This window comes from Oncorhynchus masou, unplaced genomic scaffold, assembly GCF_036934945.1.
Source record: "Oncorhynchus masou masou isolate Uvic2021 unplaced genomic scaffold, UVic_Omas_1.1 unplaced_scaffold_1132, whole genome shotgun sequence".
Taxonomy (NCBI): Eukaryota; Metazoa; Chordata; class Actinopteri; order Salmoniformes; family Salmonidae; genus Oncorhynchus; species Oncorhynchus masou.
The window spans coordinates 47,501-75,000 of record NW_027001063.1 but is presented as its reverse complement, the minus strand read 5'-3'; the positions used below and the strand labels follow the sequence as shown (position 1 = coordinate 75,000).

Below are 27,500 nucleotides of genomic sequence, written 5' to 3'. Positions count from 1 at the left end.
GTGGGATGTGCAGTAAGTTTCAAGCCTTTTTGGTATTGGAAACATTAGCTAAGTATATTATGAATACATTCAGCTAACAACAAAAAATAAATCAAATGAACAAGGTTGAAGGAAACCGTTTTTATTTTATTTATTTATTTCACCTTTATTTTAACCAGGTAGGCTAGTTGAGAACAAGTTCTCATTTGCAACTGCGACCTGGCCAAGATAAAGCATAGCAGTGTGAACAGACAACACAGAGTTACACATGGAGTAAACAATTAACAAGTCAATAACACAGTAGAAAAAAAAGGGGAGTCTATATACATTGTGTGCAAAAGGCATGAGGAGGTAGGCAAATAATTACAATTTTGCAGATTAACACTGGAGTGATAAATGATCAGATGGTCATGTACAGGTAGAGCTATTGGTGTACAAAAGAGCAGAAAAGTAAATAAATAAAAACAGTATGGGGATGAGGTAGGTGAAAATGGGTGGGCTATTTACCAATAGACTATGTACAGCTGCAGCGATCGGTTAGCTGCTCAGATAGCAGATGTTTTAAGTTGGCGAGGGAGATAAAAGTCTCCAACTTCAGGGATTTTTGCAATTCGTTCCAGTCACAGGCAGCAGAGTACTGGAACGAAAGGCGGCCAAATGAGGTGTTGGCTTTAGGGATGATCAGTGAGATACACCTGCTGGAGCGCGTGCTACGGATGGGTGTTGCCATCGTGACCAGTGAACTGAGATAAGGCGGAGCTTATCCTAGCATGGACTTGTAGATGACCTGGAGCCAGTGGGTCTGGCGACGAATATGTAGCGAGGGCCAGCCGACTAGAGCATACAAGTCGCAGTGGTGGGTGGTATAAGGTGCTTTAGTGACAAAACGGATGGCACTGTGATAAACTGCATCCAGTTTGCTGAGTAGAGTGTTGGAAGCAATTTTGTAGATGACATCGCCAAAGTCGAGGATCGGTAGGATAGTCAGTTTTACTAGGGTAAGTTTGGCGGCGTGAGTGAAGGAGGCTTTGTTGCGGAATAGAAAGCTGACTCTTGATTTGATTTTCGATTGGAGATGTTTGATATGAGTCTGGAAGGAGAGTTTACAGTCTAGCCAGACACCTAGGTACTTATAGATGTCCACATATTCAAGGTCGGAACCATCCAGGGTGGTGATGCTAGTCGGGCGTGCGGGTGCAGGCAGCGATCGGTTGAAAAGCATGTATTTGGTTTTACTAGCGTTTAAGAGCAGTTGGAGGCCACGGAAGGAGTGTTGTATGGCATTGAAGCTCGTTTGGACCTGGGCCTTGAGTATGACCACTGTTGATAAATCTACCTGTCATTAATCAGAGACAGTGGGAGACCATGTTGTCATGATGTCACAAACCACTAGATCAACTGCAGGTGCTCTCTCTCCTACTCGCCCCCACCAACCCTCCCCCACTCCCCAGTCCCCCACCACAGTTAAAAATAGAAACCAGAGACTTGATTGAGGAGAAACAGAAGTCAGATGTCATATGGAGGGAGCTGAAGTGTTTACGTTAGTTAGAGGCCGGCTGGCTGGCTGGCTGGCTGGCTGGCTGGTTGGCTGGCTGGGTGGCTGGCTGACTGGCTGGCTGACTAGCTGGTTGGGTGGCTGGCTGACTGGCTGGCTGGTTGGCTGGCTGGCTGACTGGCTGGTTGGCTGGCTGGTTGGCTGGCTGGCTGGCTGGTTGGCTGGCTGGCTGGGTGGGTGGCTGACTGGCTGGCTGGCTGGCTGGTTGGCTGGTTGGCTGGCTGGGTGGGTGGGTGGCTGACTGGCTGGCTGGTTGGCTGGTTGGCTGGCTGGGTGGGTGGCTGACTGGCTGGCTGGTTGGCTGGTTGGCTGGCTGGCTGGCTGGCTGGCTGGCTGGCTGACTGGCTGGCTGGCTGGCTGGCTGGTTGGCTGGCTGGCTGGTTCCTGGAAAGAGGCCCAAGCTCTCCCCCAGACCTGCTGGGTTCAAAGAATATTTGGAATCATTTTGTATACTTTTGAGTGTTTGCTTTAGTCTGCCTGGAGTGCCAGATGGGTAGGCATTGCACTTACAAGCTCAATCAAGCACAACTAAATAGTATTTGAACCCAGGTGTGTTCTCCCCATTCAAGGCCCATCCACATCCAGTCAGGCCAGATTTAGAAAGTGGACTCACTGTGTGGCAAATCTTTCAATGCCTTTCCTGGTCAATGATGGTCTGTCTGCCTGTTTGTTTTCCACTGACAAACTGCTTTTTATTTGAGAGAGAAAAAAAACTGCTCGCAAAAGGCAAATATCTCAAGCTAAAATAAGCAAAAACTGTTCTACACTTGAGCATCGTTTAACTCTCTCTCTCTCTCTCTCTCTCTCTCTCTCTCTCTCTCTCTCTCTCTGTCTCTCTCTGTCTGTCTGTTTGTCTGTGTCTCCAGAGAGGAGAGAGTTTCCTCCCTCCTCAGACAGATTTACTGCATCTCTCTCTCTCTCTCTCTCTCTCTCTCTCTCTCTCTCTCTCTCTCTGTCTCTCTCTGTCTGTCTGTCTGTTTGTCTGTGTCTCCAGAGAGGAGAGAGTTTCCTCCCTCCTCAGACAGATTTACTGCATCTCTCTCTCTCTCTGTCTGTCTGTCTGTCTGTCTGTCTGTCTGTCTGTCTGTCCGTCCGTCCGTCCGTCCGTCCGTCCGTCCGTCCGTCTGTCTCAAGAAAGGAGAGAGTTTCCTCCCTCCTCAGACATATTTAATGCATCTCTCTCTCTCTCTCTGGAAGAGAAAATCTGGAAGAGAGAGAGATGCATTAAATATGTCTGAGGAGGGAGGAAACTCTCTCCTCTCCTGGCTGGGTAGTGTGGACGTCTCTCACCTAACAGCTGTTTAGCAGCTACATAAAACTACGAAACGTGCAGGAAACTCTCTCCTCTCCTGGCTGGGTAGTGTGGACGTCTCTCACCTAACAGCTGTTTAGCAGCTACATAAAACTACGAAACGTGCAGGAAACTCTCTCCTCTCCTGGCTGGGTAGTGTGGACGTCTCTCACCTAACAGCTGTTTACATTTCCACTAGTGACGAGAGCTCTGCTCCTCTCTACCAGTCAGCTACAACAAGCCTGCAGCACACGTCCGGAACATCTCAGATAGCAGCATGTGTGTTTGTGTGGTAACAGGCATCATCCAGTATGTAGCTCTAAAGTACCTGAAGGTTGGCCTGTTGTTGTGAGCAACGTGCTGAAACGATAGAAGTATTTAATACACGACCAAAACACTGTAGTGCCGCCAGTAAATATCACTCAATACAAACAAATGCTAGGTTGTGGTAGTGTGTGATATACATCTGATGTGCTTTGGGACAGACTGGATAAAACATTCACTACTTTGATAGTTATATTGTCGTGTTTGTTGCTGTCGTTCTACTGTTAGTGTGATACTGCAACACTGACAACAGAGGTAAGACCTATGTGCTGTAAAAGTGATATTTAATTGTTATAAACACACAAACTCTTTGCTTTGTTAATATGGGGTATTGTGTGTAGATTTTTTGTTTATTTTTTCATTTTAGAATAAGACTTTAACGTATCAAAATGTGGAAAGAGTCAAGGGGTCTGAATACTTTCTGAATGCACTGTATGTGAGCCATTGGCTCGTCATTAAGTAGGTTAGCTGTGGTCTAACCCCTCAGTGACTGATTTCCTCTTCATAGTGTGGTTCATCTCACAGACCAAAGAGCATTATTTATTTATTTATTGCACCTTTATTTAACCAGGTAGGCTAGTTGAGAACACCTTTATTTAACCAGGTAGGCTGGTTGAGAACACCTTTATTTAACCAGGTAGGCTAGTTGAGAACAAGTTTTCAGCTACAACTGCAACCTGGCCAAGATAAAGCAAAGCAGTTTGACACATACAACGACACAGAGTTACACATGGAGTAAAACAAACATACAGTCAATAATACAGTATAAACAAGTCTATATACGATGTGAGCAAGTGAGGTGAGATAAGGGAGGTAAAGGCAAAAAAAGGCCATGGTGGCGAAGTAAATACAATATAGCAAGTAAAACACTGGAATGGTTGATTTGTAGTGGAAGAATGTGCAAAGTAGAGATAGAAACAATGGGGTGCAAAGGAGCAAAATAAATAAAATAAATACAGTAGGGGAAGAGGTAGTTGTTTGGGCTAAAATATAGGTGGGCTATGTACAGGTGCTCTGATAGTTGGTGCTTAAAGCTAGTGAGGGAGATAAGTGTTTCCAGTTTCAGAGATGTTTGTAGTTTGTTCCAGTCATTGGCAGCAGAGAACTGGAAGGAGAGGCGGCCAAAGAAAGAATTGGTTTTGGGGGTGATCAGAGAGATATACCTGCTGGAGCGCGTGCTACAGGTGGGTGATGCTATGGTGACCAGCGAGCTCAGATAAGGGGGGACTTTACCTAGCAGGGTCTTGTAGATGACATGAAGTCAGTGGGTTTGGCGACAAGTATGAAGCGAGTGCCAGCCAACGAGAGTGTACAGGTCGCAATGATGGGTAGTATATCGGGCTTTGGTGACAAAACGGATTGCACTGTGATAGACTGCATCCAATTTGCTTAGACATAGAACCACTAGAACTGTAGGACAATTCACTTTCTAGTCAAATTGCCATGGCTCTGAGGGCCACCCCTTCTAGTAATTATATTTCTGTGACACAGCACATAGGTCTTACCTCTGTTGTCAGTGTTGCAGTATCACACTAACAGTAGAACAACAGCAACAAACATGACAATATAACCATCAAAGTAGTGATGTTTGTGTGTCATATCTAAATGACTGTATAAATACCAGGCCTGTCTGAATAACTGTATAAATACCAGGCCTGTCTAAATGGCTGTATAAATACCAGGCCTGTCTAAATGACTGTATAAATACCAGGCATATCTAAATGACTGTATAAATACCAGGCATGTCTAAATGACTGTATAAATACCAGGCCTGTCTAAATGACTGTATAAATACCAGGCCTGTCTAAATGACTGTATAAAGACCAGGCCTGTCTAAATGACTGTATAGATACCAGGTCTGTCTAAATGACTGTATAAATACCAGGCCTGTCTAAATGACTGTATAGATACCAGGTCTGTCTAAATGACTGTATAGATACCAGGCCTGTATAAATGACTGCATAAATACCAGGTCTGTCTAAATGACTGTATAGATACCAGGTCTGACTAAATGACTGTATAAATACCAGGTCTGTCTAAATGACTGTATAGATACCAGGTCTGTCTAAATGACTGTATAAATACCAGGCCTGTCTAAATGACTGTATAGATACCAGGCCTGTCTAAATGACTGTATAGATACCAGGCCTGTCTAAATGACTGTATAAATACCAGGCCTGTCTAAATGACTGTATAGATACCAGGCCTGTCTAAATGACTGTATAAATAACAGGCATATCTATGTCTAAGGCCATAGACTCAGATCCTCCCGATGCTCCGGCAGGCAGGTAGCCTAGTGGTTAGAGTGTAGGGACGGCAGGTCGCCTAGTGGTTAGAGTGTAGGGACAGCAGGTAGCCTAGTGGTTAAAGTGTAGGGACGGCAGGTAGCCTCGTGGTTAAAGTGTAGGGACGGCAGGTAGCCTAGTGGTTAAAGTGTAGGGACGGCAGGTAGCCTAGTGGTTAGAGTGTAGGGACGGCAGGTAGCCTAGTGGTTAGAGTGTAGGGACGGCAGGTAGCCTAGTGGTTAGAGTGTAGGGACGGCAGGTAGCCTAGTGGTTAAAGTGTAGGGACGGCAGGTAGCCTAGTGGTTAAAGTGTAGGGGCAGGCAGGTAGCCTAGTGGTTAGAGTGTAGGGGCTGCAGGTAGCCTAGAGGTTAGAGTGTAGGGACGGTAGGTAGCCTAGCGGTTAAAGTGTAGGGACGGCAGGTAGCCTAGCGGTTAAAGTGTAGGGACGGCAGGTAGCCTAGCGGTTAGAGTGTAGGGACGGCAGGTAGCCTAGTGGTTAGAGTGTAGGGACGGCAGGTAGCCTAGTGGTTAGAGTGTAGGGACGGTAGGTAGCCTAGTGGTTAGAGTGTAGGGGCTGCAGGTAGCCTAGAGGTTAGAGTGTAGGGACGGTAGGTAGCCTAGTGGTTAGAGTGTAGGGACGGCAGGTAGCCTAGTGGTTAGAGTGTAGGGACGGCAGGTAGCCTAGCGGTTAGAGTGTAGGGACGGCAGGTAGCCTAGCGGTTAAAGTGTAGGGACGGTAGGTAGCCTAGTGGTTAGGGTGTAGGGACGGCAGGTAGCCTAGTGGTTAGAGTGTAGGGACAGCAGGTAGCCTAGTGGTTAGAGTGGAGGGGAAGGCAGGTAGCCTAGTGGTTAAAGTGTAAGGACGGCAGTTAGCCTAGTGGTTAAAGTGTAGGGACGGCAGGTAGCCTAGTGGTTAGAGTGTAGGGACGGCAGGTAGCCTAGTGGTTAAAGTGTAGGGACGGCAGGTAGCCTAGTGGTTAAAGTGTAGGGGCAGGCAGGTAGCCTAATGGTTAGAGTGTAGGGACGGCAGGTAGCCTAGTGGTTAGAGTGTAGGGGTGACAGGTAGCTTAGTGGTTAGAGTGTAGGGGCAGGCAGGTAGCCTAATGGTTAGAGTGTAGGGACAGCAGGTAGCCTAGTGGTTAGAGTGTAGGGACGTCAGGTAGCCTCGTGGTTAAAGTGTAGGGACGGTAGGTAGCCTAGCGGTTAGAGTGTAGGGACGGCAGGTAGCCTAGTGGTTAGAGTGTAGGGACGGTAGGTAGCCTAATGGTTAGAGTGTAGGGACGGCAGGTAGCCTAGTGGTTAGAGTGTAGGGGTGACAGGTAGCTTAGTGGTTAGAGTGTAGGGACGGTAGGTAGCCTAATGGTTAGAGTGTAGGGACAGCAGGTAGCCTAGTGGTTAGAGTGTAGGGACGGCAGGTAGCCTCGTGGTTAAAGTGTAGGGACGGTAGGTAGCCTAGCGGTTAGAGTGTAGGGACGGCAGGTAGCCTAGTGGTTAGAGTGTAGGGACGGTAGGTAGCCTAGTGGTTAAAGTGTAGGGACGGCAGGTAGCCTAGTGGTTAGAGTGTAGGGACGGCAGGTAGCCTAGCGGTTAAAGTGTAGGGACGGTAGGTAGCCTAGTGGTTAGGGTGTAGGGACGGCAGGTAGCCTAGTGGTTAGAGTGTAGGGACAGCAGGTAGCCTAGTGGTTAGAGTGGAGGGGAAGGCAGGTAGCCTAGTGGTTAAAGTGTAAGGACGGCAGTTAGCCTAGTGGTTAAAGTGTAGGGACGGCAGGTAGCCTAGTGGTTAGAGTGTAGGGACGGCAGGTAGCCTAGTGGTTAAAGTGTAGGGACGGCAGGTAGCCTAGTGGTTAAAGTGTAGGGGCAGGCAGGTAGCCTAATGGTTAGAGTGTAGGGACGGCAGGTAGCCTAGTGGTTAGAGTGTAGGGGTGACAGGTAGCTTAGTGGTTAGAGTGTAGGGGCAGGCATGTAGCCTAATGGTTAGAGTGTAGGGACGGCAGGTAGCCTCGTGGTTAAAGTGTAGGGACTGCAGGTTGCCTAGTGGTTAGAGTGTAGGGGGAAGGCAGGTAGCCTAGTGGTTAGAGTGTAGGGACGGCAGGTAGCCTAGTGGTTAGAGTGTAGGGGCAGGCAGGTAGCCTAATGGTTAGAGTGTATGGACGGCAGGTAGCCTAGTGGTTAGAGTGTAGGGGTGACAGGTAGCTTAGTGGTTAGAGTGTAGGGGCAGGCAGGTAGCCTAATGGTTAGAGTGTAGGGACAGCAGGTAGCCTAGTGGTTAGAGTGTAGGGACGGCAGGTAGCCTAGTGGTTAGAGTGTAGGGACGGCAGGTAGCCTACTGGTTAGAGTGTAGAGGCGGCAGGTAGCCTAGTGGTTAGAGTGTAGGGGCGGCAGGTAGCCTAGTGGTTAGAGTGTAGGGGCGGCAGGTAGCCTAGTGGTTAGAGTGTAGGGGCGGCAGGTAGCCTAGTGGTTAGAGTGTAGGGGCGGCAGGTAGCCTAGTGGTTAGAGTGTAGGGGCGGCAGGTAGCCTAGTGGTTAGAGTGTAGGGACGGCAGGTAGCCTAGTGGTTAGAGTGTAGGGGCAGGCAGGTAGCCTAGTGGTTAGAGTGGAGGGACGGCAGGTAGCCTAGTGGTTAGAGTGTAGGGACGGCAGGTAGCCTAGTGGTTAGAGTGTTGGACTAGTAACCGAAAGGTTGCTGGATTGAACCCCCGAGCTGAGAAAGTAAAAATCTGTGGTTCTGCCACTGAACAAGGCAGTTAACCCACTGTTTCTAAGCCGTCATTGTAAATACGAATTTGTTCTTAAACTGACTTGTCTAGTTAAATAACGGTAAAAGATATCATTTTTAAAAATATCTAAAGACAAGGCGAGCATGATCGATTGGTCCCTAAAGTAAAGGTCAAGCTGAGGGCATAAGGTTAATTAAGGTAGAAACTGTTTCTCTGTGTTGGTTAATTAAGGTAGACTGTGTGTGTCAGATAGAAACCGTTTCTCTGTGTTGGTTAATTAAGGTAGACTATGTGTGTCAGATAGAAACCGTTTCTCTGTGTTGGTTAATTAAGGTAGACTATGTGTGTCAGATAGAAACCGTTTCTCTGTGTTGGTTAATTAAGGTAGACTATGTGTGTCAGATAGAAACCGTTTCTCTGTGTTGGTTAATTAAGGTAGACTATGTGTGTCAGATAGAAACCGTTTCTCTGTGTTGGTTAATTAAGGTAGACTATGTGTGTCAGATAGAAACCGTTTCTCTGTGTTGGTTAATTAAGCTAGAAACTGTTTCTCTGTGTTGGTTAATTAAGGTAGACTATGTGTGTCAGACAGAAACCGTTTCTCTGTGTTGGTTAATTAAGGTAGACTATGTGTGTCAGACAGAAACCGTTTCTCTGTGTTGGTTAATTAAGGTAGACTATGTGTGTCAGATAGAAACCGTTTCTCTGTGTTGGTTAATTAAGGTAGACTATGTGTGTCAGATAGAAACCGTTTCTCTGTGTTGGTTAATTAAGGTAGACTATGTGTCAGACAGAAACCGTTTCTCTGTGTTGGTTAATTAAGGTAGACTATGTGTGTCAGATAGAAACCGTTTCTCTGTGTTGGTTAATTAAGGTAGACTATGTGTCAGACAGAAACCGTTTCTCTGTGTTGGTTAATTAAGGTAGACTATGTGTGTCAGATAGAAACCGTTTCTCTGTGTTGGTTAATTAAGGTAGACTATGTGTGTCAGATAGAAACCGTTTCTCTGTGTTGGTTAATTAAGGTAGACTATGTGTCAGACAGAAACCGTTTCTCTGTGTTGGTTAATTAAGGTAGAAACTGTTTCTCTGTGTTGGTTAATTAAGGTAGACTGTGTGTCAGATAGAAACCGTTTCTCTGTGTTGGTTAATTAAGGTAGACTATGTGTGTCAGATAGAAACTGTTTCTCTGTGTTGGTTAATTAAGGTAGAAACTGTTTCTCTGTGTTGGTTAATTAAGGTAGACTATGTGTGTCAGACAGAAACCGTTTCTCTGTGTTGGTTAATTAAGGTAGACTATGTGTGTCAGATAGAAACCGTTTCTCTGTATTGGTTAATTAAGGTAGACTATGTGTGTCAGATAGAAACCGTTTCTCTGTGTTGGTTAATTAAGGTAGACTATGTGTCAGAGAAACGGTTTCTCTGTGTTGGTTAATTAAGGTAGACTATGTGTGTCAGATAGAAACCGTTTCTCTGTGTTGGTTAATTAAGGTAGACTATGTGTCAGACAGAAACCGTTTCTCTGTGTTGGTTAATTAAGGTAGACTATGTGTGTCAGATAGAAACCGTTTCTCTGTGTTGGTTAATTAAGGTAGACTATGTGTCAGACAGAAACCGTTTCTCTGTGTTGGTTAATTAAGGTAGACTATGTGTGTCAGATAGAAACCGTTTCTCTGTGTTGGTTAATTAAGGTAGACTATGTGTCAGACAGAAACCGTTTCTCTGTGTTGGTTAATTAAGGTAGACTATGTGTGTCAGATAGAAACCGTTTCTCTGTGTTGGTTAATTAAGGTAGACTATGTGTGTCAGATAGAAACCGTTTCTCTGTGTTGGTTAATTAAGGTAGAAACTGTTTCTCTGTGTTGGTTAATTAAGGTAGACTATGTGTGTCAGATAGAAACCGTTTCTCTGTGTTGGTTAATTAAGGTAGAAACTGTTTCTCTGTGTTGGTTAATTAAGGTAGACTGTGTGTCAGATAGAAACCGTTTCTCTGTGTTGGTTAATTAAGGTAGACTATGTGTGTCAGATAGAAACCGTTTCTCTGTGTTGGTTAATTAAGGTAGACTATGTATGTCAGATAGAAACCGTTTCTCTGTGTTGGTTAATTAAGGTAGACTATGTGTCAGACAGAAACCGTTTCTCTGTGTTGGTTAATTAAGGTAGACTATGTGTGTCAGATAGAAACCGTTTCTCTGTGTTGGTTAATTAAGGTAGACTATGTGTCAGACAGAAACCGTTTCTCTGTGTTGGTTAATTAAGGTAGAAACTGTTTCTCTGTGTTGGTTAATTAAGGTAGACTGTGTGTCAGATAGAAACCGTTTCTCTGTGTTGGTTAATTAAGGTAGACTATGTGTGTCAGATAGAAACTGTTTCTCTGTGTTGGTTAATTAAGGTAGAAACTGTTTCTCTGTGTTGGTTAATTAAGGTAGACTATGTGTGTCAGACAGAAACCGTTTCTCTGTGTTGGTTAATTAAGGTAGACTATGTGTGTCAGATAGAAACCGTTTCTCTGTATTGGTTAATTAAGGTAGACTATGTGTGTCAGATAGAAACCGTTTCTCTGTGTTGGTTAATTAAGGTAGACTATGTGTCAGAGAAACGGTTTCTCTGTGTTGGTTAATTAAGGTAGACTATGTGTGTCAGATAGAAACCGTTTCTCTGTGTTGGTTAATTAAGGTAGACTATGTGTCAGACAGAAACCGTTTCTCTGTGTTGGTTAATTAAGGTAGACTATGTGTGTCAGATAGAAACCGTTTCTCTGTGTTGGTTAATTAAGGTAGACTATGTGTCAGACAGAAACCGTTTCTCTGTGTTGGTTAATTAAGGTAGACTATGTGTGTCAGATAGAAACCGTTTCTCTGTGTTGGTTAATTAAGGTAGACTATGTGTGTCAGATAGAAACCGTTTCTCTGTGTTGGTTAATTAAGGTAGACTATGTGTGTCAGATAGAAACCGTTTCTCTGTGTTGGTTAATTAAGGTAGACTATGTGTCAGACAGAAACCGTTTCTCTGTGTTGGTTAATTAAGGTAGACTATGTGTGTCAGATAGAAACCGTTTCTCTGTGTTGGTTAATTAAGGTAGAAACTGTTTCTCTGTGTTGGTTAATTAAGGTAGACTGTGTGTCAGATAGAAACCGTTTCTCTGTGTTGGTTAATTAAGGTAGACTATGTGTGTCAGATAGAAACCGTTTCTCTGTGTTGGTTAATTAAGGTAGACATGTATGTCAGATAGAAACCGTTTCTCTGTGTTGGTTAATTAAGGTAGACTATGTGTCAGACAGAAACCGTTTCTCTGTGTTGGTTAATTAAGGTAGACTATGTGTGTCAGATAGAAACCGTTTCTCTGTGTTGGTTAATTAAGGTAGACTATGTGTCAGACAGAAACCGTTTCTCTGTGTTGGTTAATTAAGGTAGAAACTGTTTCTCTGTGTTGGTTAATTAAGGTAGACTATGTATGTCAGATAGAAACCGTTTCTCTGTGTTGGTTAATTAAGGTAGACTATGTGTGTCAGATAGAAACCGTTTCTCTGTGTTGGTTAATTAAGGTAGACTATGTGTGTCAGATAGAAACCGTTTCTCTGTGTTGGTTAATTAAGGTAGACTATGTGTGTCAGATAGAAACCGTTTCTCTGTGTTGGTTAATTAAGGTAGAAACTGTTTCTCTGTGTTGGTTAATTAAGGTAGACTATGTGTGTCAGATAGAAACCGTTTCTCTGTGTTGGTTAATTAAGGTAGACTATGTGTGTCAGATAGAAACCGTTTCTCTGTGTTGGTTAATTAAGGTAGAAACTGTTTCTCTGTGTTGGTTAATTAAGGTAGACTATGTGTGTCAGACAGAAACCGTTTCTCTGTGTTGGTTAATTAAGGTAGACTATGTGTGTCAGATAGAAACCGTTTCTCTGTGTTGGTTAATTAAGGTAGACTATGTGTGTCAGATAGAAACCGTTTCTCTGTGTTGGTTAATTAAGGTAGACTATGTGTGTCAGATAGAAACCGTTTCTCTGTGTTGGTTAATCAAGGTAACATCTCTTAAACTCTGAACACTCTGATAGTTGAGAACCGCAGCAGTTAATCCATTGTGACTGTCACAGAGACGACCATCCCTGTTACACTGTCCCAGGAAAAACAAGTGGTGGGAGTTTCTCATTGGTGCTGGATGAGATGAGTCTCTCCCCCGTCACAATGTAACGTGTTGCTTTTATTACAGCACCTTCAGCACCTTCAATAATGTGCAAATATTGTACAATCTAGGTGAGCAAAGCTCTTAGAGACTTACCCAGAAAGACTCACAGCTGTAATCACTGCCGAATGTAATTCTAACATGTATTGAGGCTAGGTTTGTGACATCAGCTGATTATTATTATTGACTCAGACGTGGGAACACCTATGTAAATGAGATATTTCTGTATTTAGTTTCCAATAAATTTGATAAAAACATGTTTTCACTTAGTCATTATGGGTTACTGTGTGTAGATGGGCGGGCAGAAAGATCAATGGAATCCATTTTGAATTCAGGCTGTAACCCAACAACATGTGGAACAAGTGAAGGGGTATGAGGACATTCTGAAGGCATTCACTGTAAGGTATCTGACAGTTCTGTCTGTAATAAACCAGGAAATATGGTAGGTTTGATGGATATGGTTCATCTTCTGTGAGGTTGTTGTCTTCACATTCTGAAGGCACTGCATCTGGCAAAACACTCGCAATATAAATCCAATCGATTCTAATTGTAGAAGTGTGACCCCACTCAGCTCTGCACCCCTGTCCTTACGCCCCTGTAGATAATGATATACGGGGAAACAGAATAATAGTAAAGCAGAATGATGCTGGAGCCTTTACCTGTCTTCAGGGTCTGGAGAAGTCATGCTCCTGGTGACGTAACACATCTGTAAGGGGATGTACCTCCTGTCCCCCTGTAGGGACATGGTGGGGGTGACGGGGACGTCACAGTGGGGGCTACCCAGCCTCGGGGACTCAGGTGGGGGTCTCCCAGCCTATCTCTGACACAGGAGAACCCTTCTTCACATAGGGGCTGGCTTCCCTCATGTACTTCACTGGGAATATGAGAGAGGAGAATTATGAGTAAGCTTTTTCACAACCTGTCTAGGGGCTGGCTTCTCTCATGTACTTCACTGGGAATATGAGAGAGGAGAATTATGAGTAAGCTTTTTCACAACCTGTCTAGGGGCTGGCTTCTCTCATGTACTTCACTGGGAATATGAGAGAGGAGAATTATGAGTAAGCTTTTTCACAACCTGTCTAGGGGCTGGCTTCTCTCATGTACTTCACTGGGAATATGAGAGAGGAGAATTATGAGTAAGCTTTTTCACAACCTGTCTAGGGGCTGGCTTCTCTCATGTACTTCACTGGGAATATGAGAGAGGAGAATTATGAGTAAGCTTTTTCACAACCTGTCTAGAGGCTAGCTTCTCTCATGTACTTCACTGGGAATATGAGAGAGGATAATTATGAGTAAGCTTTTTCACAACCTGTCTAGAGGCTGGCTTCTCTCATGTACTTCACTGGGAATATGAGAGAGGAGAATTATGAGTAAGCTTTTTCACAACCTGTCTAGGGGCTGGCTTCTCTCATGTACTTCACTGGGAATATGAGAGAGGGGAATTATGAGTAAGCTTTTTCACAACCTGTCTAGAGGCTGGCTTCTCTCATGTACTTCACTGGGAATATGAGAGAGGAGAATTATGAGTAAGCTTTTTCACAACCTGTCTAGGGGCTGGCTTCTCTCATGTACTTCACTGGGAATATGAGAGAGGAGAATTATGAGTAAGCTTTTTCACAACCTGTCTAGGGGCTGGCTTCTCTCATGTACTTCACTGGGAATATGAGAGAGGAGAATTATGAGTAAGCTTTTTCACAACCTGTCTAGAGGCTGGCTTCTCTCATGTACTTCACTGGGAATATGAGAGAGGAGAATTATGAGTAAGCTTTTTCACAACCTGTCTAGAGGCTGGCTTCTCTCATGTACTTCACTGGGAATATGAGAGAGGAGAATTATGAGTAAGCTTTTTCACAACCTGTCTAGAGGCTGGCTTCTCTCATGTACTTCACTGGGAATATGAGAGAGGAGAATTATGAGTAAGCTTTTTCACAACCTGTCTAGAGGCTGGCTTCTCTCATGTACTTCACTGGGAATATGAGAGAGGAGAATTATGAGTAAGCTTTTTCACAACCTGTCTAGAGGCTGGCTTCTCTCATGTACTTCACTGGGAATATGAGAGAGGAGAATTATGAGTAAGCTTTTTCACAACCTGTCTAGAGGCTGGCTTCCTCATGTACTTCACTGGGAATATGAGAGAGGAGAATTATGAGTAAGCTTTTTCACAACCTGTCTAGAGGCTGGCTTCTCTCATGTACTTCACTGGGAATATGAGAGAGGAGAATTATGAGTAAGCTTTTTCACAACCTGTCTAGGGGCTGGCTTCTCTCATGTACTTCATGGGAATATGAGAGAGGAGAATTATGAGTAAGCTTTTTCACAACCTGTCTAGGGGGCTGGCTTCTCTCATGTACTTCACTGGGAATATGAGAGAGGAGAATTATGAGTAAGCTTTTTCACAACCTGTCTAGAAGCTGGCTTCTCTCATGTACTTCATGGGAATATGAGAGAGGAGAATTATGAGTAAGCTTTTTCACAACCTGTCTAGAGGCTGGCTTCTCTCATGTACTTCACTGGGAATATGAGAGAGGAGAATTATGAGTAAGCTTTTTCACAACCTGTCTAGAGGCTGGCTTCTCTCATGTACTTCACTGGGAATATGAGAGAGGAGAATTATGAGTAAGCTTTTTCACAACCTGTCTAGAGGCTGGCTTCTCACATGTACTTCACTGGGAATATGAGAGAGGAGAATTATGAGTAAGCTTTTTCACAACCTGTCTAGAGGCTGGCTTCTCTCATGCCTTCACTGGGAATATGAGAGAGGAGAACTGGGAAACCTGTCTAGAGGCTGGCTTCCCACATGTACTTATGGGAATATGTAAGCTTTTTTTCACAACCTGTCTAGAGGCTGGCTTCCTACATGTACTTCACTGGGAATATGAGAGAGGAGAATTATGAGTAAGCTTTTTCACAACCTGTCTAGAGGCTGGCTTCCCACATGTACTTCACTGGGAATATGAGAGAGGAGCATTATGAGTAAGCTTTTTCACAACCTGTCTAGAGGCTGGCTTCTCTCATGTACTTCACTGGGAATATGAGAGAGGAGAATTATGAGTAAGCTTTTTCACAACCTGTCTAGAGGCTGGCTTCTCTCATGTACTTCACTGGGAATATGAGAGAGGAGAATTATGAGTAAGCTTTTTCACAACCTGTCTAGAGGCTGGCTTCTCTCATGTACTTCACTGGGAATATGAGAGAGGAGAATTATGAGTAAGCTTTTTCACAACCTGTCTAGGGGCTGGCTTCTCTCATGTACTTCACTGGGAATATGAGAGAGGAGAATTATGAGTAAGCTTTTTCACAACCTGTCTAGGGGCTGGCTTCTCTCATGTACTTCACTGGGAATATGAGAGAGGAGAATTATGAGTAAGCTTTTTCACAACCTGTCTAGGGGCTGGCTTCTCTCATGTACTTCACTGGGAATATGAGAGAGGAGAATTATGAGTAAGCTTTTTCACAACCTGTCTAGGGGCTGGCTTCTCTCATGTACTTCACTGGGAATATGAGAGAGGAGAATTATGAGTAAGCTTTTTCACAACCTGTCTAGGGCTGGCTTCTCTCATGTACTTCACTGGGAATATGAGAGAGGAGAATTATGAGTAAGCTTTTTCACAACCTGTCTAGGGGCTGGCTTCTCTCATGTACTTCACTGGGAATATGAGAGAGGAGAATTATGAGTAAGCTTTTTCACAACCTGTCTAGGGGCTGGCTTCTCTCATGTACTTCACTGGGAATATGAGAGAGGAGAATTATGAGTAAGCTTTTTCACAACCTGTCTAGGAGGAGAATTATGAGTAAGCTCTAGGGCTGGCTTCTCTCATGTACTTCACTGGGAATATGAGAGAGGAGAATTATGAGTAAGCTTTTTCACAACCTGTCTAGAGGCTGGCTTCTCTCATGTACTTCACTGGGAATATGAGAGAGGAGAATTATGAGTAAGCTTTTTCACAACCTGTCTAGGGCTGGCTTCTCTCATGTACTTCACTGGGAATATGAGAGAGGAGAATTATGAGTAAGCTTTTTCACAACCTGTCTAGAGGCTGGCTTCTCTCATGTACTTCACTGGGAATATGAGAGAGGAGAATTATGAGTAAGCTTTTTCACAACCTGTCTAGAGGCTGGCTTCTCTCATGTACTTCACTGGGAATATGAGAGAGGAGAATTATGAGTAAGCTTTTTCACAACCTGTCTAGAGGCTGGCTTCTCTCATGTACTTCACTGGGAATATGAGAGAGGAGAATTATGAGTAAGCTTTTTCACAACCTGTCTAGAGGCTGGCTTCTCTCATGTACTTCACTGGGAATATGAGAGAGGAGAATTATGAGTAAGCTTTTTCACAACCTGTCTAGAGGCTGGCTTCTCTCATGTACTTCACTGGGAATATGAGAGAGGAGAATTATGAGTAAGCTTTTTCACAACCTGTCTAGAGGCTGGCTTCTCTCATGTACTTCACTGGGAATATGAGAGAGGAGAATTATGAGTAAGCTTTTTCACAACCTGTCTAGAGGCTGGCTTCTCTCATGTACTTCACTGGGAATATGAGAGAGGAGAATTATGAGTAAGCTTTTTCACAACCTGTCTAGGGGCTGGCTTCTCTCATGTACTTCATGGGAATATGAGAGAGGAGAATTATGAGTAAGCTTTTTCACAACCTGTCTAGGGGCTGGCTTCTCTCATGTACTTCACTGGGAATATGAGAGAGGAGAATTATGAGTAAGCTTTTTCACAACTTGTCTAGAAGCTGGCTTCTCTCATGTACTTCATGGGAATATGAGAGAGGAGAATTATGAGTAAGCTTTTTCACAACCTGTCTAGAGGCTGGCTTCTCTCATGTACTTCACTGGGAATATGAGAGAGGAGAATTATGAGTAAGCTTTTTCACAACCTGTCTAGAGGCTGGCTTCTCTCATGTACTTCACTGGGAATATGAGAGAGGAGAATTATGAGTAAGCTTTTTCACAACCTGTCTAGAGGCTGGCTTCTCTCATGTACTTCACTGGGAATATGAGAGAGGAGAATTATGAGTAAGCTTTTTCACAACCTGTCTAGAGGCTGGCTTCTCTCATGTACTTCACTGGGAATATGAGAGAGGAGAATTATGAGTAAGCTTTTTCACAACCTGTCTAGAGGCTGGCTTCCCACATGTACTTCACTGGGAATATGAGAGAGGAGAATTATGAGTAAGCTTTTTCACAACCTGTCTAGAGGCTGGCTTCCCACATGTATGAGAGAGGAGCTTCACTGGGAATATGGGAATATGAGAGAGAGAATTATGAGTAAGCTTTTTCACAACCTGTCTAGAGGCTGGCTTCTCTCATGTACTTCACTGGGAATATGAGAGAGGAGAATTATGAGTAAGCTTTTTCACAACCTGTCTAGAGGCTGGCTTCCCACATGTACTTCACTGGGAATATGAGAGAGGAGAATTATGAGTAAGCTTGTTCACAACCTGTCTAGAGGCTGGCTTCCCACATGTACTTCACTGGGAATATGAGAGAGGAGAATTATGAGTAAGCTTGTTCACAACCTGCCTAGAGGCTGGCTTCTCTCATGTACTTCACTGGGAATATGAGAGAGGAGAATTATGAGTAAGCTTTTTCACAACCTGTCTAGAGGCTGGCTTCTCTCATGTACTTCACTGGGAATATGAGAGAGGAGAATTATGAGTAAGCTTTTTCACAACCTGTCTAGAGGCTGGCTTCTCTCATGTACTTCACTGGGAATATGAGAGAGGAGAATTATGAGTAAGCTTTTTCACAACCTGTCTAGAGGCTGGCTTCCCACATGTACTTCACTGGGAATATGAGAGAGGAGAATTATGAGTAAGCTTTTTCACAACCTGTCTAGAGGCTGGCTTCCCACATGTACTTCACTGGGAATATGAGAGGAGAATTATGAGTAAGCTTTTTCACAACCTGTCTAGAGGCTGGCTTCCCACATGTACTTTTTCACAACCTGTCTAGAGGCTGGCTTCTCTCATGTACTTCACTGGGAATATGAGAGAGGAGAATTATGAGTAAGCTTTTTCACAACCTGTCTAGAGGCTGGCTTCTCTCATGTACTTCACTGGGAATATGAGAGAGGAGAATTATGAGTAAGCTTTTTCACAACCTGTCTAGAGGCTGGCTTCCCACATGTACTTCACTGGGAATATGAGAGAGGAGAATTATGAGTAAGCTTGTTCACAACCTGTCTAGAGGCTGGCTTCCCACATGTACTTCACTGGGAATATGAGAGAGGAGAATTATGAGTAAGCTTGTTCACAACCTGCCTAGAGGCTGGCTTCTCTCATGTACTTCACTGGGAATATGAGAGAGGAGAATTATGAGTAAGCTTTTTCACAACCTGTCTAGAGGCTGGCTTCTCTCATGTACTTCACTGGGAATATGAGAGAGGAGAATTATGAGTAAGCTTTTTCACAACCTGTCTAGAGGCTGGCTTCTCTCATGTACTTCACTGGGAATATGAGAGAGGAGAATTATGAGTAAGCTTTTTCACAACCTGTCTAGAGGCTGGCTTCTCTCATGTACTTCACTGGGAATATGAGAGAGGAGAATTATGAGTAAGCTTTTTCACAACCTGTCTAGGGGCTGGCTTCTCTCATGTACTTCACTGGGAATATGAGAGAGGAGAATTATGAGTAAGCTTTTTCACAACCTGTCTAGGGGCTGGCTTCTCTTATGTACTTCACTGGGAATATGAGAGAGGAGAATTATGAGTAAGCTTTTTCACAACCTGTCTAGGGGCTGGCTTCTCTCATGTACTTCACTGGGAATATGAGAGAGGAGAATTATGAGTAAGCTTTTTCACAACCTGTCTAGGGGCTGGCTTCTCTCATGTACTTCACTGGGAATATGAGAGAGGAGAATTATGAGTAAGCTTTTTCACAACCTGTCTAGGGGCTGGCTTCTCTCATGTACTTCACTGGGAATATGAGAGAGGAGAATTATGAGTAAGCTTTTTCACAACCTGTCTAGAGGCTGGCTTCTCTCATGTACTTCACTGGGAATATGAGAGAGGAGAATTATGAGTAAGCTTTTTCACAACCTGTCTAGGGGCTGGCTTCTCTCATGTACTTCACTGGGAATATGAGAGAGGAGAATTATGAGTAAGCTTTTTCACAACCTGTCTAGGGGCTGGCTTCTCTCATGTACTTCACTGGGAATATGAGAGAGGAGAATTATGAGTAAGCTTTTTCACAACCTGTCTAGAGGCTGGCTTCTCTCATGTACTTCACTGGGAATATGAGAGAGGAGAATTATGAGTAAGCTTTTTCACAACCTGTCTAGAGGCTGGCTTCTCTCATGTACTTCACTGGGAATATGAGAGAGGAGAATTATGAGTAAGCTTTTTCACAACCTGTCTAGAGGCTGGCTTCTCTCATGTACTTCACTGGGAATATGAGAGAGGAGAATTATGAGTAAGCTTTTTCACAACCTGTCTAGGGGCTGGCTTCTCTCATGTACTTCACTGGGAATATGAGAGAGGAGAATTATGAGTAAGCTTTTTCACAACCTGTCTAGGGGCTGGCTTCTCTCATGTACTTCACTGGGAATATGAGAGAGGAGAATTATGAGTAAGCTTTTTCACAACCTGTCTAGAGGCTGGCTTCTCTCATGTACTTCACTGGGAATATGAGAGAGGAGAATTATGAGTAAGCTTTTTCACAACCTGTCTAGGGGCTGGCTTCTCTCATGTACTTCACTGGGAATATGAGAGAGGAGAATTATGAGTAAGCTTTTTCACAACCTGTCTAGGGGCTGGCTTCTCTCATGTACTTCACTGGGAATATGAGAGAGGAGAATTATGAGTAAGCTTTTTCACAACCTGTCTAGGGGCTGGCTTCTCTCATGTACTTCACTGGGAATATGAGAGAGGAGAATTATGAGTAAGCTTTTTCACAACCTGTCTAGGGGCTGGCTTCTCTCATGTACTTCACTGGGAATATGAGAGAGGAGAATTATGAGTAAGCTTTTTCACAACCTGTCTAGAGGCTGGCTTCTCTCATGTACTTCACTGGGAATATGAGAGAGGAGAATTATGAGTAAGCTTTTTCACAACCTGGCTTCCCACATGTAGGTCACTGGACCAACAAGACAAAGGAATCATTTACTATGTTTTCAATAGCAGAGAGGTCTTTACTGCTGTTATGTTTGGTGAGGATAGTGTTAAGAGTCCGTGCCAACGTTACTTCAGTAGAGCTACTAGTGGTCCAGTTCTACTAGTGGTCCAGGTCTATTAGTGGTCCAGTTCTATTAGCGGTCCAGTTCTATTAGTGGTCCAGTTCTACTAGTGGTCCAGTTCTGTTATACAGGTCTACTAGTGGTCCAGTTCTATTAGTGGTCCAGTTCTATTAGTGGTCCAGTTCTATTAGTAGTCCAGTTCTATTAGTAGTCCAGTTCTATTATACAGGTCTACTAGTGGTCCAGTTCTACTAGTGGTCCAGTTCTACTAGTGGTCCAGTTCTACTAGTCGTCCAGTTCTATTAGTCGTCCAGTTCTATTAGTGGTCCAGTTCTACTAGTAGTCCAGTTCTACTAGTGGTCCAGTTCTATTAGTGGTACAGTTCTATTATACAGTACTATTAGTGGTCCAGCTCTACTAGTGGTCCAGTTCTATTAGTGGTCCAGTTCTATTAGTAGTCCAGTTCTATTATACAGGTCTATTAGTGGTCCAGTTCTACTAGTGGTCCAGTTCTACTAGTGGTCCAGTTCTATTAGTGGTACAGTTCTATTATACAGTACTATTAGTGGTCCAGCTCTACTAGTGGTCCAGTTCTATTAGTGGTCCAGTTCTATTAGTAGTCCAGTTCTACTAGTGGTCCAGTTCTACTAGTGGTCCAGTTCTATTAGTGGTCCAGTTCTACTAGTGGTCCAGTTCTACTAGTGGTCCAGTTCTATTAGTGGTCCAGTTCTATTAGTGGTCCAGTTCTACTAGTGATCCAGTTCTATTAGTGGTCTAGTTCTACTAGTGGTCCAGTTCTACTAGTGGTCCAGTTCTATTAGTGGTCCAGTTCTATTATACAGGTCTACTAGTGGTCCAGTTCTACTAGTGGTCCAGTTCTACTAGTGGTCCAGTTCTATTAGTGGTCCAGTTCTACTAGTGGTCCAGTTCTATTAGTGGTCCAGTTCTATTATACAGGTCTACTAGTGGTCCAGTTCTACTAGTGGTCCAGTTCTACTAGTGGTCCAGTTCTACTAGTGGTCCAGTTCTATTATACAGGTCTACTAGTGGTCCAGTTCTATTAGTGGTCCAGTTCTATTATACAGTTCTATTAAATCAAATCAAATCACATTTTATTTGTCACATACACATGGTTAGCAGATGTTAATGCGAGTGTAGCGAAATGCTTGTGCTTCTAGTTCCGACAATGCAGTAATAACCAACAAGTAATCTAACTAACAATTCCAAAACTACTTATACACAAGTGTAAGGGGATAAAGAATATGTACATAAAGATATATGAATGAGTGATGGTACAGAGCAGCATAGGCAAGATACAGTAGATGGTATCGAGTACAGTATAAACATATAAGATGAGTATGTAAACAAAGTGGCATAGTTAAAGTGGCTAGTGATACATGTATTACATAAAGATGCAGTAGATGATATAGAGTACAGTATATACGTATACATACAGTGCCTTGCGAAAGTATTCGGCCCCCTTGAACTTTGCGACCTTTTGCCACATTTCAGGCTTCAAACATAAAGATATAAAACTGTATTTTTTTGTGAAGAATCAACAACAAGTGGGACACAATCATGAAGTGGAACGACATTTATTGAATATTTCAAACTTTTTTAACAAATCAAAAACTGAAAAATTGGGCGTTCAGAGGCCTAATCCGACCAAAGACCACAACTCTGGGACATGGGATTCATTAGTCATTTGGTGGCTACACAGTTTCATAGACACAATCTGTGAATCACGTTAAATCCACAGCATTGATCACGAGTCACAGTAGACATGAATAACATAGCTATTATTACCCTGCTATAAACAAAATGTATCAGACTGTATGGAGTTAGTTTAAATTACAGGGCCATGTGAACAACACTGACGTCACCCATTTACTCACTGTAAAAGGCAGGGATCTGCTTCCACCAACAGTGATCAGTCTGACTGCATTACATCAATCTCTAAAGAGAAGTGGCAATATATTACAGAAATATATTAGGTTTTAACAGTTTATATTCCTAAACTATGGACCTCTATGTGTATCAGCTGATCAACAGTTCTGGCATTCACTGTTCCTATTACATCAATCCAAGGGGAAGGTTTCAGAGGATAACATGACAAAGATGTACTGAAAAGGTGTACAAACACGACACAGGAGGTTGGTGGCACCTTAATTGGGGAGGACGGGGCTCGTGGTAATGACTGGAGTGGAATCAGTGGAATGGTATAAAATACATCAAACACATGGTTTCCATCCGTTTGATGCCATTCCATTAACTCCATTACGGCTATTATTATGAGCTGTCCTCCCCTCAGAAACCTCCCCTGAAACACGAGTACCAGGCCCTGTTCTTTAAGGAACGAAGTAAAGAAACCTCCCCTGAAACACGAGTACAGGCCCTGTTCTTTAAGGAACAAAGTAAAGAAACCTCCCCTGAAACACGAGTACAGGCCCTGTTCTTTAAGGAACGAAGTAGAAACCTCCCCTGAAACACGAGTACAGGCCCTGTTCTTTAAGGAACGAAGTAAAGAAACCTCCCCTGAAACACGAGTACCAGGCCCTGTTCTTTAAGGAACGAAGTAAAGAAACCTCCCCTGAAACACGAGTACAGGCCCTGTTCTTTAAGGAAGAAAGTAAAGAAACCTCCCCTGAAACACAAGTACAGGCCCTGTTCTTTAAGGAACGAAGTAGAAACCTCCCCTGAAACACGAGTACCAGGCCCTGTTCTTTAAGGAACGAAGTAGAAACCTCCCCTGAAACACGAGTACAGGCCCTGTTCTTTAAGAAACAAAGTAAAGAAACCTCCCCTGAAACACGAGTACCAGGCCCTGTTCTATAAGGAACGAAGTAAAGAAACCTCCCCTGAAACACGAGTACAGGCCCTGTTCTTTAAGGAACGAAGTAAAGAAACCTCCCCTGAAACACGAGTACAGGCCCTGTTCTTTAAGGAACGAAGTAGAAACCTCCCCTGAAACACGAGTACAGGCCCTGTTCTTTAAGGAACGAAGTAAAGAAACCTCCCCTGAAACACGAGTACCGGCCCTGTTCTATAAGGAACGAAGTAAAGAAACCTCCCTGAAACACGAGTACAGGCCCTGTTCTTTAAGGAACGAAGTAAAGAAACCTCCCTGAAACACGAGTACAGGCCCTGTTCTTTAAGGAACGAAGTAGAAACCTCCCCTGAAACACGAGTACAGGCCCTGTTCTTTAAGGAACGAAGTAAAGAAACCTCCCCTGAAACACGAGTACAGGCCCTGTTCTATAAGGAACAAAGTAAAGAAACCTCCCCTGAAACACGAGTACAGGCCCTGTTCTTTAAGGAACGAAGTAAAGAAACCTCCCCTGAAACACGAGTACAGGCCCTGTTCTTTAAGGAAGAAAGTAAAGAAACCTCCCCTGAAACACAAGTACAGGCCCTGTTCTTTAAGGAACGAAGTAGAAACCTCCCCTGAAACACGAGTACCAGGCCCTGTTCTTTAAGGAACGAAGTAGAAACCTCCCCTGAAACACGAGTACAGGCCCTGTTCTTTAAGAAACGAAGTAAAGAAACCTCCCCTGAAACACGAGTACCAGGCCCTGTTCTATAAGGAACGAAGTAAAGAAACCTCCCCTGAAACACGAGTACAGGCCCTGTTCTTTAAGGAACAAAGTAAAGAAACCTCCCCTGAAACACGAGTACAGGCCCTGTTCTTTAAGGAACGAAGTAGAAACCTCCCCTGAAACACGAGTACAGGCCCTGTTCTTTAAGGAACGAAGTAAAGAAACCTCCCCTGATACACGAGTACAGGCCCTGTTCTATAAGGAACAAAGTAAAGAAACCTCCCCTGAAACACGAGTACAGGCCCTGTTCTTTAAGGAACGAAGTAGAAACCTCCCCTGAAACACGAGTACAGGCCCTGTTCTTTAAGGAACGAAGTAAAGAAACCTCCCTGAAACACGAGTACAGGCCCTGTTCTATAAGGAACAAAGTAAAGAAACCTCCCCTGAAACACGAGTACAGGCCCTGTTCTTTAAGGAACGAAGTAAAGAAACCTCCCCTGAAACACGAGTACAGGCCCTGTTCTTTAAGGAACGAAGTAGAAACCTCCCCTGAAACACGAGTACAGGCCCTGTTCTTTAAGAAACGAAGTAAAGAAACCTCCCCTGAAACACGAGTACCAGGCCCTGTTCTATAAGGAACGAAGTAAAGAAACCTCCCCTGAAACACGAGTACAGGCCCTGTTCTTTAAGGAACGAAGTAAAGAAACCTCCCCTGAAACACGAGTACAGGCCCTGTTCTTTAAGGAACGAAGTAGAAACCTCCCCTGAAACACGAGTACAGGCCCTGTTCTTTAAGGAACGAAGTAAAGAAACCTCCCCTGAAACACGAGTACAGGCCCTGTTCTTTAAGGAACGAAGTAGAAACCTCCCCTGAAACACGAGTACAGGCCCTGTTCTTTAAGGAACGAAGTAAAGAAACCTCCCCTGAAACACGAGTACAGGCCCTGTTCTATAAGGAACAAAGTAAAGAAACCTCCCCTGAAACACGAGTACAGGCCCTGTTCTTTAAGGAACGAAGTAAAGAAACCTCCCCTGAAACACGAGTACAGGCCCTGTTCTATAAGGAACGAAGGAGAATAAGTACAGAAAGGTATCAACATCGAACAGAAGCGTAAGACCATCATTATGCATAGAAGCTGACAGATCTGGCATACAAATAGGCCTACCTCTGCAAGGGCAGGGTATGAAGTAGTCTAACGGGAATTCCTTGCTGAAGCCCTTTCATCTAATCCTCACGCTTATGTTGTAGTTGTGGTGTCATTAGTTCAGGCGCCAGCGGGATGCTTTCAGAGTGAGGTCATACACAGAACTCGGAGTATTCCTCTCTCTCTCGTTCACATATCGCTCCTATCTACTGGTTCTGCTCTCTCCTTCCTACTGGTTCTGCTCTCTCCTGTCTACTGGTTCTGCTCTCTCCTGTCTACTGGTTCTGCTCTCTCCTGTCTACTGGTTCTGCTCTCTTGTCTACTGGTTCTGCTCTCTCCTGTCTACTGGTTCTGCTCTCTCCTGTCTACTGGTTCTGCTCTCTCCTGTCTACTGGTTCTGCTCTCTCCTGTCTACTGGTTCTGCTCTCTCCTATCTACTGGTTCTGCTCTCTCCTTCCTACTGGTTCTCTCTCCTTCTTTCTGCTTCTCTCTCCTTCCTACTGGTTGTCTCTATATTGCTGCCACTTTTATAAACACTTATAAACACTCACTATCACCCTGTCTGTTGGCTTTGGCTCGCTATGTTCTGTTCTCCACTGTGTTCTCTGTGTGTGTGTGTGTGTGCGCGTGCGTGCGTGCGTGCATGCGTGCGTGCGTGCGTGTCAACACATTTAGAAACTCAACTAAACCAATATCCTGGAAACTGTCAATAACCAGAATCATTAGAATCTGTACCTGTGTGTTCTCAACTCTGTTCCAAAATAGAAATGTTCCATTTTAGTAGAGGGGAAAATAAAAGTAGGCTGGGGTCCATTATGTTTATTGCTATGCCTAGGAGTCTGTACTTCCTGCCAAGGAGTCTGTACTTCCTGCCTAGGAGTCTGTAATTCCTGCCTTGGAGTCTGTACTTCCTGTGGGGATTGTTTGTCACGCCCTGGCCATAGAGAGGCTTTTTATTCTCTATTTTGGTTAGGCCAGGGTGTGTCTAGGGTGGGCATTCTATGTTCTTTTTTCTGTGTTTTTGTTGTTTTTGGCCGGGTGTGGTTCTCAATCAGGGACAGCTGTCTGTCGTTGTCTGATCGAGAACCATACTTAGGTAGCCTGTTCCCACCTGTGTTTGTGGGTAGTTGTTTTCTGTTTCGTGTATTGCACCTTGCAGAACTGTTCGTTTGTTGTTTTTTTGTTCAAGTTTTCGTATTTATTAAACGTATTATGAATACTTACCACGCTGCACCTTGGTCCTCTTCTCCTTCTCCCGACGACATTCGTTACAAAACTACCCACCACCAAAGGACCAAGCAGCGTGTAATGGACTCCTGGACATGGGAGGAAATATTGGACGGAAGGGACCCTGGGCACAGCCGGGAGAGTATCGCCGTCTGAAAGAGGAGCTGGAGGCAGCTCGAGTGGAGCGACGACACTACGAGGAATTGGCTCGCGGTAACGTGCACGAGAGGCAGCCCCAGAATTATTTGGAGGGGGCACACGGGGAGATTTGCGGAGTCAGGTAGGAGACCTGAGCCAACTCCCCGTGCTTACCATGGCGAGAGAGTGACCGGGCAGGCACCGTGTTATGCTGTGAAGTGCACGGTGTCCCCAGTGCGCATAGCCCGGTGCTCTACATCGCAGCTCCTCGAATCGGACGGGCTAGAGTGGGCATCGAGCCAGGAGGGACCATCTGGTCTCCAGTGCGTCTCCTCGGCCCGGGTTATACGGCACCAGCCCTACGCATGGTGTCCCCGGTTCGCCAGCACAGCCCAGTGTGGCCTGATCCAACTCTCCACACTTGCCTGGCTACAGGGGGGATCCAGCCAGGACAGGTTGTGCAGGCTCGTTGCTCGAGACCTCCAGTGCGCCTCCACGGCCCAGTGCATCCGGTGCCTCGGCCAAGGAGGAGGCCGCCTGTATGTCTCCCCAGCCTGGTGAGTCCTGTGCCTGCTCCCAGAACCAAGTCTCCCTCCTGTCCGGCGCCGCCAGAGTCACCCGTCACTCCGGAGCCGCCAGAGTCGCAGCCCCTCAGTCCAGAGGCGCCCTTCAGTTCCAGAGGCGCAGACCCTCAGTCCAGAGGCGCCCGTCACTCCGGAGCCGCCAGAGTCGCAGCCCCTCAGTCCAGAGGCGCCCTTCAGTCCAGAGGCGCAGCCCCTCAGTCCAGAGGCGCCCTTCAGTCCAGAGGCGCAGCCCCTCAGTCCAGAGGCGCCCGTCACTCCGGAGCCGCCAGAATCGCAGCCCCTCAGTCCAGAGGCTCCCCTCAGTCCAGAGGCGCCCTTCAGTCCAGTGGCGCCCGCTGCGAGGGTCCCCAGAGGCGCCAC

General features: G+C 44.7%; 1 protein-coding gene across 1 annotated transcript in view; it reads right to left on the bottom strand.

Annotated features, from left to right (window-relative positions):
- The window catches only part of LOC135529329 (beta-1-syntrophin-like), a 67,152-nt gene that overhangs the window by 29,941 nt on the left and 9,711 nt on the right, over positions 1–27,500 (bottom strand). Inside the window, 2 exon segments of the mRNA XM_064958114.1 lie at positions 12,990–13,136; positions 13,138–13,204. Coding sequence (XP_064814186.1) covers positions 12,990–13,136; positions 13,138–13,204 — 214 coding nt within the window.